Genomic DNA, 15,450 nt, shown 5'->3' on the forward strand with positions numbered 1-15,450 from the left:
CTCCCACCCACCCACTCACTCATATCATCAACTACCTGAGGACCATGTTTTATTTTGTGGTTGTTCTCTACCAAACCTCTACTTCCTCACACAGTACCTGGCAGGTTGTAGGTACCCAATAAACACATGTTGCTGTCATTCTTATTGTCAACTCACCTGAAAGGTGATGTGGGGCTTCTAGTCACACATACTGGATATGAACGAATTTATAATCCCTACCGAAACTCTATGCAATCCACTTAAGGGATTTTAAAAATGAAAAAGAGACTAGGAATGAGGATGTCAAGAAAGACAATTCTGACTACCCATGACACCCTTCCCTTCTCAGATTTCCTTATCCCGTCTTTCCCTTACCCTCACAGCACCTATTAGCTTTTAATAGATTATAAAATTTACTTATGAATTATGCAAATTTGTCAGACCATTCCTAGAAGGTAAGCACCAAGAAGGCAGGATGTTTCTTTATTTTACTCACAGATGGAGTATTCTAAGCACTAGAACAGTGCCTCATACTTAGTGGGTCCTCAAAAATATTTTCAGAGTGAATGAATGAAGAATAGAACAAGACGGTGGGAGCTGAGAGTAGATGGGTGAATGGTAACTAAACAGGAGGCTGAAATCCATATAAACAAGAAAATGGGATTTGAGTTGACAGAAACAAGCCAATTCACTCAGCAAAAGAGCAAGTATGCTCAGGAATTGGTGCCTGTGGGTGTTGGAATGCAAGGGAGTGGAAAATGGAATCACAGCAGGCTGAGTTCACCTGGATGCCAGCGGAAGATGAGGCTTCGGCTCCCTAGAGGGACTGAGAAGAGGATTGTGGTTTAAAGACACAGCACAACCGAGGGGAGGCACGGGCTTAGAGAATACTTGTCTACTTACCGAACACTGAGACTCTAGCCCCTTTTTCCACTTGACTTTGAGAACACAACAGTTAGGCCTATTAAGTGACTTCCTCCTCCAACATCTCTCCACTGAACTAACCAGGGAGGAGGTGAGAGACTTTCTCTCTAGTTAAAACTTCTGTCCAAGAGAAAACTCAGTAACAGACTTTGCAATGGCAACAACAGAAATTGGAAAGTCATGGAGCCATGCCTTCACAACTCTAAGTTATTTCCAGAATAAATTGTTGGCAAAGTGATCAATCAAGTGAAGGAGAGAATAAATAATTGTTCAGAAATGGAAGGAGACAAAACTTTATCCCCCATGCCTCCTTTCTCAGGAATCTCAGGTAAGATATCATATCTATCCTACCTGAGATAATATTTTTAGATATTAATATCTCAAAAAGATATTAATAAAGAAAAAGGAAACTTGGGGCCAGGAAACAAAAGATATACACAGAAAAGAGGTGCAGAGAATCCTCAGAATCATGGAGAAATATTTGACAACAACCATCATTCAAGGATGGTCCCAGGAACAAAAAGAACTGCCAGATGACTTAGATGTGATTGAACAGAATAAGATGCATGTTTATATTGGAAAGTCTGGGGATAAAATGACGCTGCTTGACGACTAGGCAAATGGAAGAAAAAAACAAAGAAATAATCATTAACTCTGGGAAAAACAAAGTTGTATATGAAAGGAAGTAAGAACATGGCCAGCCCTTAAGTCATATTTACATAGTTTTAATATACAAATACTGTCAGTAAAATAAATTCCCGAGAGTGGGCCAAAAGTTATGATAGCTCTGTGAGAAGAAAGGTGGTGCGTGAGACAAGTGTGAAGAAAGGGGAGATGAGTGAAAGAGCTAAATCCTCTTTTCATTGGTAGGAAATTTTAGACTTTAACACAAACAAGGATGTAATGAACCCAACAGCTAAGATGGTCTGAAATTGGTTACTTCCAGGAAGCAGGAATCTAGAGTGAAAAGGGAGAGGGCAGGAGGCTTTTAAAACTACAAGCCTTCTAGTGCTATTTCAGTCCATGGGGTCGCTAAGAGTCGGACACGACTGAGCACTTCACTTTGACTTTTCACTTTCATGCATTGGAGAAGGAAATGGCAACCCACTCCAGTGTTCTTGCCTGGAGAATCCCAGGGACGGGGAGCCTGGTGGGCTGCCGTCTATGGGGTCGCACAGAGTTGGACACGACTGAAGCGACTTAGCAGCAGCAGCGGTGCTATTTTACTTTTCCAATGATGTGTGCTTATAACTTACAGAAAACAAAAACAGAAAGGAAACCCCCCAAAAGAAACTGCACTGCCAAGAAGAACAGGAAACTCATAATGTAACTTCATCAACTTTTATCTTTTGCATGGCAATCACATCTTGCTTAATAGGGTTTGAACCTATTAAAATAATTGATGACTGAAATTTTAATATTTAGACCATGTATTGGAATGCATGATTTCTTTGTCATTTCCTGAAAACTTGTCAGTACTTCACTAATACTATATAGTGTAAAGCACATATCTAGCTGAAACATTGCTGGAAAAACAAGTTACCTACGCCAATAAGCTAAATAAGCTGCAGAAACTGAACTCTTCTCAATGCAAACCTAAAGAGGAAAAAATCAAGTGATTTGCCAACAGAAGTGATGTAAGTACAGGAATAAGTAGATAAAACCTCCCTTTGCTTGAGTTTGTTTCTGCACCTGGAGGCTTAGATTGGTGACCTTAAAAAAATGTGAAATGTGAGAGTTGTGAGTTAAGTTTTATTGGGGGTAATGTGAGGACCACAGTCGGGGAGATGGCACCCCAGAGAACTCTGAGAAACTGCTCCCAAGAGGCAGGGGGGAAGATTAGTATATATGTGATTTTGATGAAGGGGGATACTTGCCATCAAGCACATATTTTTCCAGATTTCTGCTACTCTCATGAAGCTTAGCTAGTCATGAGGAACAGTCATCACCACGAAGGATTTTAGTGCTTTTCTAGATATGGGGAGATGTAAGAATTGGGTTCATAAAATCAGCTCCTGAAAATATCTATCTGAAGACTTGTCTTGCCAATTTTTTCCGAGTATGGAATGCCTCTTTTCTGCTCTCCACCCTGAACTCCTTTCAGGGGTTGTTGAAAATCAGCAGCTGCAGTAGCACATTATTTAATCCTTGTAGAGGCAGATAAGTAGGTAAGCCAATGCCAAGTGGCAATTTGTAGTTGACAAGATCATCTCAACCTTCTTTTTTAAGCACTGAACTCAGATGTTCATATACATCTCCCGCCCCTTTTATTTCCTGAATTACTCTAAGACACAGATGACCATATGTCCTAATTTGCCTAGAACAGTCTCGGAATCTTGTTTGCTTCTCTTTTAACTCTCAGAAGTGTCCAGTTGATCTTGATTTATATTTCTAATGATCAACATGCATTTACTTTTTATTAAGTAACAAAAATACAAGCATTTCATCACTTGTTTGCTCTCAAAAATTTGGGGAAATTTCCATTTCTTTTGTGGTGGTTTGTGAACTGTCAAAATTTTTTTAAAAGCAGGTTAAGTTGTAATATAAATTTTTCTTCTTAAAAAATTAAAGTCTGTATGTTAAAACTATTTTCTAGTAACCTTGGAACAGTTGGTACTTCTTAAAAACTATGACTAAAATCTTTGTGGCAGAATTAAATTCAAATTCTAGGTGACATAATAGATTCTAATTATTAAAACAGTTTAAGAATGTCTTCCAGTTGACTTTATTAAGTTATAACAAGGATCTCAAAAAACTTCTCTCAGCAAATAGGTCTCATCCATCATTATGGCTGTTAAGAATCTAATCAGTTACCAACCAGGAAACAGGCCTCTTCCACTACACAGACAAGCTCTGTAGGCTCAAGATGCCCAAATTTTCTTTAGGGTGAGGACTCAAAGTCCTGCCAATCCTCTGAACAAAGTTCCCATGTTATCCAGTAAACCTGAAATACTCCTTTCAGTGAGCAGTGCTGAAACAGATTCCATAATTAATTACTCAGTTTCAAGAGAGATTTAACATCGCTTCTTTTTCTGGAAGATACAAAGAGTTCTTTAGTTTTATTCAAATATGCAGTCCAGTTCCAGTCCAGTTCAGTCGCTCAGTCGTGTCCGACTCTTTGCGACCCCATGAATCGCAGCACACCAGGCCTCCCTGTCCATCACCAACTCCCGGAGTTCACTCAAACTCAAGTCCATCGAGTCGGTGATGCCATCCAGCCATCTCATCCTCTGTCGTCCCCTTCTCCTCCTGCCCCCAATCCCTCCCAGCATCAGTCTTTTCCAATGAGTCAACTCTTCACATGAGGTGGCCAATGACCATTGGAAAAACCATAGCCTTGACTAGACAGACCTTTGTTGGCAAAGTAATGTCTCTGCTTTTGAATATGCTATCTAGGTTTGTCATAACTTTCCTTCCAAGGAGTAAGCGTCTTTTAATTTCATGGCTGCAGTCACCATCTGCAGTGATTTTGGAGCCCAAAAAGATAAAGTCTGACACTGTTTCCACTCTTTCCCCATCTATGCAGTATCTCTGATATAAAGCATGTCTTGTTATGAAGAGCTGTGATCTGTCTTAGCATTTTTTTTCTTGCTTCACCACTTAAGTCACTGACTGTGGAAATATCTTTTCAATTAAAATAAATACAAGATCCACTAGAAGGAAAACAAATCCTGTAATTAATTTTGTTTTAAAGATATGCAATTACTGTATTTTTAAAAGTTGCTTTTTAAGTGAGCTAATGTATTACACTGGATCATGCTATGGGGACAAATTCACTGCCTGCCCTAAACTAGTGAAAACAAAAGGAAAGCACTTTTCATCTCTATGAGAAAGTATGCCTGAGTTTTTGGGTCTGGGATCAGGTTTGCTTGGTAGCCTCAAAGAGCAATTTACCCTCTTTTTCAAAATTTGCTTTTGATCGTTTCAGACAATTCATCCTTTCTGAATGAGAAAGAGTAGAAGAGAGGAATGTCGAATGAGGTTAAGTAAACGGAGAATCTGTCACATAAAGCAAGTTTAAAACCCCGTAACAGCATCCATGCAGGACAAACGGAAGCATTATTCTTTTGAAAACATTATTCTTTCAAACAGTGTGTAATGACATCCTCCCCAGAGATTTCTTCCATGAAAGAAAAAAAAAAATACTTCCTCAGAAGTCATTCTCTAGATTTCCAGTATGAGTAAAGCACAGTGAAAAGTCAGACTTGTGGGTTTTTTTTAGTGTAAGAAGATTCAAAATTAAAACTGAGAAAAGGGGCTCCTAAGTTTCTCCACGTTCTTGTTTTCTGTTACTTATCAGTATTTTCATGAACCAAAAGGACATGTACAACGAAAAGGTGGTCATTATTACCTTAGATTTGTATCAGCGAATGTATTACTATAAACTTGAGCCAAACATATTCTGTTTTTGAGGGAGAAATACAGAAAACTCAAAATATGCTAAATGTAAGACAATCCACTCAAGTTCCTTTTAAGTATATCATTTTCTTATGCTGAAATATCAATCTGTGGAATACATATCCAGTATTCTGTACTGCTATTACCTCCTGAGGACTTAATCAAAATTCAAAAATTTTATGTTTTAAAAGTTTGGTACAGGGCTTCCCTGGTGGTCCACTGGTTAAGAATACATCTTGCCATGCAGGGGACAGTGGTTCAATCCCAGGTCTGGGAAGATCCCACATGCTTTGGGGCAACGAAGCCCGTGCACCACAACTACAGAAGCCTGAGTGCCCCAAAGCCTGTGCTCTGCAGCAAGAGAAGCAACCACAATGAGAAGCCCGCACACTGCAACCAGAGAGCAGCCCTTGCTCTTATCGAATTAAATAAAACTTTAAAAATAGTTTTTTAAAGTTTGATATTACCTAAATATCAGAGTTTGGCTTTTGTCTAACTGTTTAAAATATGTTTAAACAACAAAAAAGAAAATAAGCAACTTATTTTGCTTATTCCAACTTATGCTTAATTAACGCAAGTTCAAATAAACAGTTTTCTTCAAAGATTTCAAAACTGTTGAATACATGCTGAATGGAATGGAAATGGAATGGAATGGAAAAAAGAAAGACACTGCAGAAAAATCACAATTATGATGTTTATTTAGCAAAATAAACTTAGAGAAAGTTTTCTATTAAAAAAACATGAGAATTATATTCAAATTTTAGCTTCCCCATCTTCTTTGGTATCGAAATCAAGTCAAATATAAAATATTTTATTTTGAAGTTAGTCATTGGGTCTGTAACAGTTGTCCATAGAAGGAAAATAGGAAGTTAAGTTATCTGTAATTGTTTTACTTACTGAACAACCAATGGATGTGTAAAAGCAGTCAATTATGTGTATGCAGAAACCAACATCATCAAGGAAATGTTCATTCATTAATATATGTTTTCTGCTGGAGATATATCTCAAGTTTTTAACAACCTTTTGCCATCATTTTACCATGTTATCTGAACAATAACCCAATATGCAGACACTGTTATTCACATGATTTTTTCTCCAAGGAAGTCGACACCATCATAACCAGGACCTACCAACATTTATTTTCAACATGATTACAACATTAAAAAACTTTCTGTATTTTTCAGAATTGTGTGCCTGGGTCTTTCCATAAAATAGTATCTGGAGAGTGCTAATAGCATTAAATTAATATTAATAAAATCCAATTCTATCTCTTTCTCTTAAAAAGAAACAGTACTTAAAACCAGACTTTTTTTTCTTTTAAGAGTAGTATTATATGGATTCCTAAATCAGCCAAAACAAACATTTCCAGAAACACTGTGTGACAACCAAGTTACCCTTATTCCTAATTCTTTGCCTCTATGCATACTGAGTTCTCCATGTTCCTGGTTTCTTACGTGGAAGTACTTTCCCCTTAATTTGTTAAAAGAATCTGAAAAAAAAAATCCAGTAATAAACTAGGGCAATGAATTTTTCTCTTCTTTTTGCATAGACTTGTGACCACAAAACAATCAAGCCACTTATAGTTTCAATACTAACATTGTGATTGGGAACAAGAAGAATACAACCATAATAATATACAGCTATCTATTAGAAGGACTGCATAGAGACATCTTTGGCCATGAAGACTCTGGGCCCTCTGGAAATAAGTCAGTTGCATTGCCAACATGACAAAGAAAATAGCAATGTTGAGAATCAGAAACAGTCTGGTGTACGAGGCGGACAGCGCTGGGGCTCTGCTGTGAGTCGTTGTCACCATCCGAGCCTGGCCAAACCGGCCGTTCATCACATCACCGTTTTTGTGTTTCTCGTATGTTATGTCTGCAAAATCTAAAAGGTCTTTCATTTCTTCATCTTCATCTACAGGCAGTTCTTTCTGTGCTAAGATCTGAGCTTTCTGACGAACCTTTCTTTCATTGACTTCAATCTGTGCAAAAATATCAGGGACAGCATCCACAAATTTATAGCGCTTGCCTCCCCTTCGGTTCTTCTTGGACTTGCTCTGCTGCTGCTGCTGCTGCTGTGATATGGCAAAAATCCTGTCGATGGCCTCCTCGGTCTGTCTCTTATCTGAAAATCTCAGCAGGCGCTCGGCAGTCTTCCTAAAGCTGGCTGTGTTCCGGACGCGGGACAGGATCTGCTTCTCCAGCAGCTGGAACACGGGCTTAAAATGCTGCAGGTTCTGTTCCACCAGAGCAGCGTAGTCCTTCACCTCCGGGACAACGCTGCTCCTGATGGCTGAACTCCGGTCAAACAGAATTTTCTGCCGGTCAGCAATGACCTGGGCAAAGGCAGACTGCCCTGCAGTCTCTCCTGTCCACAGGTAAGTGGCGTAGGCATGCTCGCTGGTGGCCACGAACACATCCAGTTGCTGAGCATCTCCGTGGATGCTGAAGCTCTGAACATCGATGGATGGCCCTATGAAGAGGTAAGCTGCCCTGGTGACAGGACTTCGGAGGTGCGTGGTGACATTCACGTAGTTCGTCCCGTTGTAGGGATAGCCGCGAGGGTATGTCACTGAGGCAAAGGTTCCTTTCTCACTGTAGCCAGTATCATCCATCCAGTACATTTTATAGAGGCCATCTCGCTGCCTGATGAGAGCTCCGTGGACCCCATCTACCACCGTCTCCTCGAAAGGAAAATCCACATTGTGGAAGAAGCTTGCTGCCCTCTCCAGGGGGCTGTCCTCTCCCAGGTGTATCTGATCCACAAGGAGGAGAAGCTGTGGATGCAGGAGGATCAGATTTCTCTGAACGTTCCTCAGGTGAAGCTGGGGGTTATAAGCACCCACACCCTCTCCTCGGATGAAAACCACCCCATTTTTCTCCACTGCGGCAACCACTCTCCCCTGACAGCTAGCTGCTGGGTCGTGCTTATATTTAGACCATTTTGATGAACAGTCTTCTGTGACCTGGCCCTCCCAGGGAGAAAAGCAGCTCTTGGAGGCAGCTGGGGAAAACATCAAAACATTGTTGAAGAAGGTGTACTTCGGCCCATAGAGAGCCTCAGTAATGAAAGGCACACCGTTGGGAGCGAAGGTAAACGAGTTTTGATCAGGATGTTCATGCCCTGCGTTAAAATTCCTCCAGCCTTTGATCCAGTCTTTGTATTTGTTTCTGTGGACAATGTCATATATTGCACGTCCCCCAAGTTTTCCTGACTTGAAGGAAAGGAAAGATCTATTGATTTCTGCAGGCAGCGCACTTCCGTAAGTCACAACGCCCCAGTCTTCGAAATAATGCAATGTCGGGGTGCCGAAATCGGGAGGGGGGACAGATTTCAAGCTGGCATCGTACCTGAAAGAATTAATTTTTAAAAATTACGTGATTTTCTGATAGAAGTGAAAGGACATATCAGAACGGTGATGCCACATGGCAACGTGGCTAGAGGAAACAACACACAAATGCTACCCAGAGCACTGGCAGTATAGATTGCATTATGGACTTTTCTGAAACACCCATGCACAATCAGCATGAGTAGAGGAATGTCCTTGGTGAATGCGAGACAAGTGTACCTTTACATCTGTGAAGGGTGTGAGCCTGAAATGACCGCTGCTGATCATCTCTACATGGACCTTCCTCACTTAATGATTTCAGAACTGCCACCCAAATAAGACTGGGGCTCAGAGAATTAAGCAGCTCACCCAAACCTCTAGTTGAGGGGCTCCTATTCTAGGAAACCACACACTAAGATTTAGACTCTAGGGACTTCCCTGATGGTCCAATGGTTAAGACCTCACCTTCCTATGCAGGGGGTTCAGGTTCAATCCCTGGTTGGACAGCAAAGATCCCATATGCCTCGTGACAAGAAAGCAAAACATAAAACAGAAGCCATACTGTAACATATTCAATAAACACTTTAAAAATGGGCCACATCAAAAAAAAAAAAATCTTTAAAAAAATATTTAGACTCTAGCAATTCTTGAGTGGGCTTCTCTGGTAGCTCAGCTGGTAAAAGAATTTGCCTGCAATGCAGGAGATCCCGGTTCGATTCCTGAGTTGGGACAATCCCCCAGAGAAGGAATAGGCTACCCACTCCGGTATTCTTGGGTTTCCATGGTGGTTTAGTCGGTAAAGAATCTGCCTGCAATGTGGGAGACCTGGGTTCGATCCCTGGGTTGGGAAGACCTGCTGGAGGAAGGCATGGCAACCCACTCCAGTATTGTTGCCTGGAGAATCCCCATTGACAGAGGAGCCTAGCATGTTGCAGTCCAGGGAGTCACAGCGTCGAACACGACTGAGTGTCTAAGCACAGCACAGCACAATCACTTAGTGATAAGCAAGTATTGTTCTGCAAAAAACTGAAATTCAAATTTGGTACTTACCTCCCCTCTAAAAAAATAAATTTAAATACAGTCCAATTCCACATATTAGATAAAATTTACTGCCAATGCAATACCTAAGAATATAAATGCATGAAATTCAGGAAACAATCTAATAGTGGGGGGATTTATGATTGTTCCTCCCATTGTTCAATCCAGACAAAAATCCAAAGGTTTTGTTTTGTTTTAATCTGCATGCTTTTTTAATAATAAATTTCTTATCTTAATTTATGATACAGGTTTATTATCAAAGTAAGACAATAATTAACATTACTTAATTAACCCGTGATTAAGAACACAGGTCTTGATTCAGAAAGGCTGTAAAAATAATAATGAAGATGACTTTTTGCTTTTGGTGACTTCAGACAATAGCCTTGACAGGTTCACATGATCTGCTGCTCAAGGGAAGAAAGGCAGACCTGCACTAGCTCTTAGGGCTCTAAAGCGAATCCATCAGCTGTGGCAGTTTGGCTTATTGATACTTGATTTGGGCTGTTTTGTCTATTGTTTTGGAGTTTGTTTCAGGACATCAAAAATCTCTACTTTGAGTAGAGGGTTGGCTTTATTACCACGGTTTAACAAATCCAGATATAAGCAAACTGGTCATCCTTCTCTCAGGTTTTGGTCATTTTTTCAGGTATTTACCATTTATTTCTTTCTCTTTTTTTTTTGGCCACACGGCATGCGGGATCTTACTTCCTCAACCACTAAGACCACCAGAGAAATCCCTTAGTCAGTTTTCATATTTCCATAACGGCACATTCTGAACCAAGTTAGACTTACCATTGATCTGACTCCTAGAAGCAACTTTATAGAATTCTCTTGGTTTTTTATTTATGGGTAAGTGAAAACACTATTTGGAGAAAGCAATGGCACCCCACTCCAGTACTCTTGCCTGGAAAAATCCCATGGACGGAGGAGCCTGGTGGGCTGCAGTCCATGGGGTCGCGAAGAGTCGGACACGACTGAGCGACTTCACTTTCACTTTTCACGTTCATGCATTGGAGAAGGAAATGGCAACCCACTCCAGCTTTCTTGCCTGGAGAATCCCAGGGACGGGGGCGCCTGGTGGGCTGCCGTCTATGGGGTCGCACAGAGTCGGACACGACTGAAGCGACTTAGCAGCAGCAGCAGCAGCAGAAGACACTATTAAGTAATTACTTCGTACCCCTAAATGGAGTCAGGAATGGCTACATATTAATATATGTAGTTCATCTGTGAAGATTGTTCTTAAAAATGATGGTTAAACTCTGACAGTTATCACTCTACTAATATTTTTCTTCCTCTTGTTTATTTTTTTTTTTTAATGAAAAGAAGCAATCAAACCATGCAAGCTTACTTTGTAGTTGAATGCAAATTTCAATAGCTTGAAAAGACATCAGGGATTAATGATTAACCAATTCTCTGTACCTTTTATTTTAACTTTAATTTATTGGATGCCAACAATGTATTTGGCAGTACTTTAAAAAAGGAGACCCTGGCTGCTCTTTCTAGGCTTAAAAGATTAAGGCAAAAAAAATTACATGGTTCTTTTATTATCAAAGTAAAACTGTCAAATACTGTCAAACACTTTTAAATAGTTTTGAAAATTTAGTAACAGCTTTGCTATTAGAAGATTATAATGCTCCATTTACCAAAACAAAACATTTTACTACCTTTTTTTTCTTTCGGTGTGATTAGCAGAAAAACTAGGTCTAAATTTTGTGGTTTTTCTCTTTAGATGATTTCAAAAATGATGTAAATCAAAACATGCGTATCTATGAAAGTGTAAGCCAAGGATATCTCTGATACAAGAAAAGCAAAAACAGCAAACAGTAATTAGATCTTAAATGGAAGGAAATGTTTCTAACAGAGTCTCAATACTGCAATATGAACTGAACAGAAGCTGCGAGTGCGTAGGTGGCATGAAGAGATGAGTTTTTCTTTTTTAATGCAAAAAAATTTAACACACGGTGCCCCTGGGTACAATTTCTCTTTCAAGCCAGTACAATGTAGCATACCAGAGAAATTCCGTGTGAAGAGTACACCAGCGCTGCCCTTTGGATGGCGTCCCTGGACCTTCCACCACACGGTTCCTTCTGATCTGGTCAGCCAACCAGTTGCCACTGCCGTTACGCATGACAAATTTATCCAGGAACACTAATTGGCTTTCCGGACCATAAAACCAGTTGTAATTTGAGTCTGCAATAGCCACAGTTCTTTGAAACCCTGAGGAAAGATGTTTGACAGAATTAAGATAAATTTAAAACTACATACTTCCATAAAGCCCCAAACAATCATTCTGAATCCTTGTTGCAAATTGGAATCAATTGTCTTCTAGGATAAAAATAAGAAACAGAACCATGATCCCTTTGCTCTACCCCAATTAATCAAAATCCTTCCAAAGGTCTTCCACAAACCTTGTGTATATATTTGTTACGTGGCAACTTGTCAGTGGTAATGGAATGCTTACGTGTTGCTCAGTTTCCTCATTTTCCAGTGTCCATGCCATATGCTATTATATTTGTATGGATACAAGGGCTATCTATCCTCTTGTGCATGGTGAGTCCCTGAACCTGGAATGAGCACTAGCTTTTCCACCAACACATCCCACATCCCAGGCCAAGATAATAACATGAAGTGTTTTAATTTGGCATTCAATACAGTAGAAGTAGAGAAGACTCTTGAGAGTCTCTTGGACTGTAAGTAGATCAAACCAGTTGATAATCCTAAAGGAAATCAACTCTGAATATTCACTGGAAGGACTGCTGTTGAAGTTGAAGCTCCAATATTTTGGCCACCTGATGCCATGAGCCAACTCATGGGAAAAGACCACAATGCTGAGAAAGACTGAGGGCAAAATGAGAAGACAGTGGCAGAGGATGACATGGTTGGATGGCATCACTGACTCAATGGACATGAACCTAAGCAAACTCCAGGAGATAATGAAGGACAGGGAATCCTGGCTTGCTGCAGTCCACGGAGTCGCAAAGAGTCAGACATGACTTAGCAAATGGACAACAACAACAGTAGAAATTAGAAGGTTAGAGGAGAAACTGAGTATCTGTAGGAAGAAAACAAAACCATTCCCAGAGAAGATCCTGCCCACATGTACTGTCAGAAGTTGAAGAAAAGAGGAAAAAAATGTAAAGATCATATTGGAATAGGTCAGAAAAACAGAAGCAAGTAAGAACCGAATATTCCAGGCATCCTTGAAAAAGAATAATGGAAGAAAACTCTGGTTCAGACAGGAATAATTGTCACTATAATAGATAGTATAGAGGGAAAAAAATGTTGTTGAGAACAGATTGACTTAACACAAAATCCCTTCTAAAAATCCCTGCATGATCGTATTTACATAATTTATAGATAATGTTTTTGCTCCTGCCAGATTAGTAAATGCTTGTCCAAGTAAATCTCAGAGAAGGCAATGGCACCCCACTCCAGTACTCTTGCCTGGAGAATCCCATGGACGGAGGAGCCTGGTGGGCTGCAGTCCATGGGGTCGCGAAGAGTCGGACACGACTGAGCGACTTCACTTTACTTTTCACTTTCATGCATTGGAGAAGGAAATGGCAACCCACTCCAGTGTTCTTGCCTGGAGAATCCCAGGGATGGGGGAGCCTGGTGGGCTGCCGTCTATGGGGTTGCAGAGTCGGACACGACTGAAGTGACTTGGCAGCAAGTAAATCTTATTATAAATTGTGACTTTCTGAATCTTCTGCTAATCTGTGAGTATCTTAAAAGCAGATGGTATGTCTTATTACTCTTTGAATCCCTTGCCTATGATAGTGCCTGGCACATCAATGTTCAATAAAGGCTGTTTCACTAACTGAAACAAACACATGAATTCTCCATTTAAAGGTGATTATATTGTCTTTTCCACTTTAGGAAGTGGCCATATACACAGTTCACAGCAAGTCAAAGCCCCAGTGTGGCGGATTATTAGATCTCAGATCAAATTACAAAGCTTTGAGGCTCCCTTAAAGGCCTTTGCTTTAGATGGCCTGTGTTTACCAAGATAAACAAAGAAACAAGAGGCTTCTCCTGAATGTGCAAGGATAAGCAATAAAACAATAGGGTTCTGAATGTGAGTCTAAACCAAATCATAACATGGTTCTTCTGAGGGCTCTGTAGTATTTTTTTGATAACTAATGCAATAATGGAAGTTCTATCCAATCCACGTGTATATAGCCAGAGCAAAAAGATTTAAAACCTGGATTGTTTGCTGTAGGTCTAGAATCACTCAATTAAAAATTGCATTTCACTGGGGAAAAAATCCATCCTGATGAAAATTTACTCCTGTTTAGAAGTAAGCAGAGTTATAGTCTGTCCTAGAAATGAATTTAGTGAGAATAAAAGGCTTCTCTCTTCAAAGCCAGTTCTCTTAAAATGCTTACTTAAAAGCTTACAACATAACAACAAGAAATTAGGGGTTTCATAGAAATTCGTTTTTTGGTTAGCTTTCTATATTTTATACCATTTATTTCAATATGGACTATTGCCCACCAGGCTCCTCTGTCCATGGAATTCCCCAGGCAAGAATATTGGAGTGGATAGCCATTCTCTTCTCTAAGGGATCTTCCTGACCCATGGATCAAACCCAAAAATATTTAAAGAGAATACTAAACCTCCAAGTGTAATCTCTATTTTGAATTATGTCTGTATAGTTTAGAAGAAAAAATTTTAAACTAAAAAAAAATAATAATAAATAGGATTAACTAGGGTTTACACATAAAGGAAAATAACATGTAACCATAAATATTTATATTTTTAGGTTCATGAAAAAGAGTTTGTATATGTACCCAAGTTTGTATACACACACAAAAACAAAAGTACCATGGGACTACAAATTATATTTGATCTGTTATACTCCACGTTTTATAATATTTAAATCAGAAATCCTCACATTAACATCCAGAATATTCTTGGCTATATACAACTCTTAAATTCTTTGATTAAAAAAAACATCCCTTTAACCTCAATATGGCTCAAATCCCACATTTCTTAATCTAACCCATCTTCATAATCAGAAAAAATTATAATAAAGTTTTTTTCACTTCTAAGTCTTTACTGTACCTGGCAGAATGGTTCTATACATAAATGCAAAGTGTTGTTTAAGCCATGGGTGGCCAAAGTGGTTGATGTCAAAGTGCCTTTGAACAAGAAACATATACTGGAAGAGTGATCTAGTGGTGTAGCTGCCATATGCAACTCCTTCATAGAGTGAGCCATCTGTCACCTCTCGGAGCAAGACCAGAGACTTCTCCATGATGGTCAGAACTTGTTTGGTCCATAAGTAAGCTTCCTGAAGGTACCCTAAAGGATGAAAACACATGAAAACAATGACTAAGGATGTAACAAAGCAAAAACAAAAATGTGGCCAAATTAAACCCTCTTAGTTATCTAACTATTTTATGCAAATTGCACTTTGTAAAACTCTTACTTATCAATGTTATAAACAGCATCTTGCTAATCCAGGTTTATGATGAGCCCATAATTTAAGTTAAGAAGTTCTTGATACAGGTCATTTATTAATTAAAGGCAAACCTTTAAATAAGTATCAGTAATTTAATAATCATTAATAAATTGAAATCACACCACATCTGAGGTTACAAATTGACATACTTCATGCCTGCAAGAAAAGATCATGTATACTGAGGCTTTTATTCAATTTCTCTAAATCACCAACTGATAATATTTTTGAAGTTTTCCACTTCACAACAACTGTTGTCATTATTTTACAGAATCTGTAATAAGCTGCAAATTCTAGAAATGCTAAATGAACAGTC

General features: G+C 39.3%; 1 protein-coding gene across 8 annotated transcripts in view; it reads right to left on the reverse strand.

The window, feature by feature from the left end:
• Nucleotides 1–5,981: 5,981 nt before the first annotated feature.
• DSE (dermatan sulfate epimerase) overlaps nt 5,982–15,450 on the reverse strand; it is a 78,114-nt gene continuing 68,645 nt past the window's right edge. For 7 of the 8 annotated variants that reach the window (XM_061427504.1, XM_061427503.1, XM_061427502.1 and 4 more), the window contains 3 exons: nt 14,738–14,977; nt 11,680–11,887; nt 5,982–8,654 (listed from right to left, as the gene is read on the reverse strand). In XM_061427504.1, the coding sequence (XP_061283488.1) occupies nt 6,893–8,654; nt 11,680–11,887; nt 14,738–14,977 (2,210 nt within the window). In that variant the 3' untranslated portion in view covers nt 5,982–6,892. The remainder of the gene's footprint in view (nt 8,655–11,679; nt 11,888–14,737; nt 14,978–15,450) is intronic. The other variant, XM_061427510.1, reaches the window with a different exon arrangement.

This window comes from Bos javanicus, chromosome 9 (assembly GCF_032452875.1).
Source record: "Bos javanicus breed banteng chromosome 9, ARS-OSU_banteng_1.0, whole genome shotgun sequence".
NCBI lineage: Eukaryota > Metazoa > Chordata > Mammalia > Artiodactyla > Bovidae > Bos > Bos javanicus.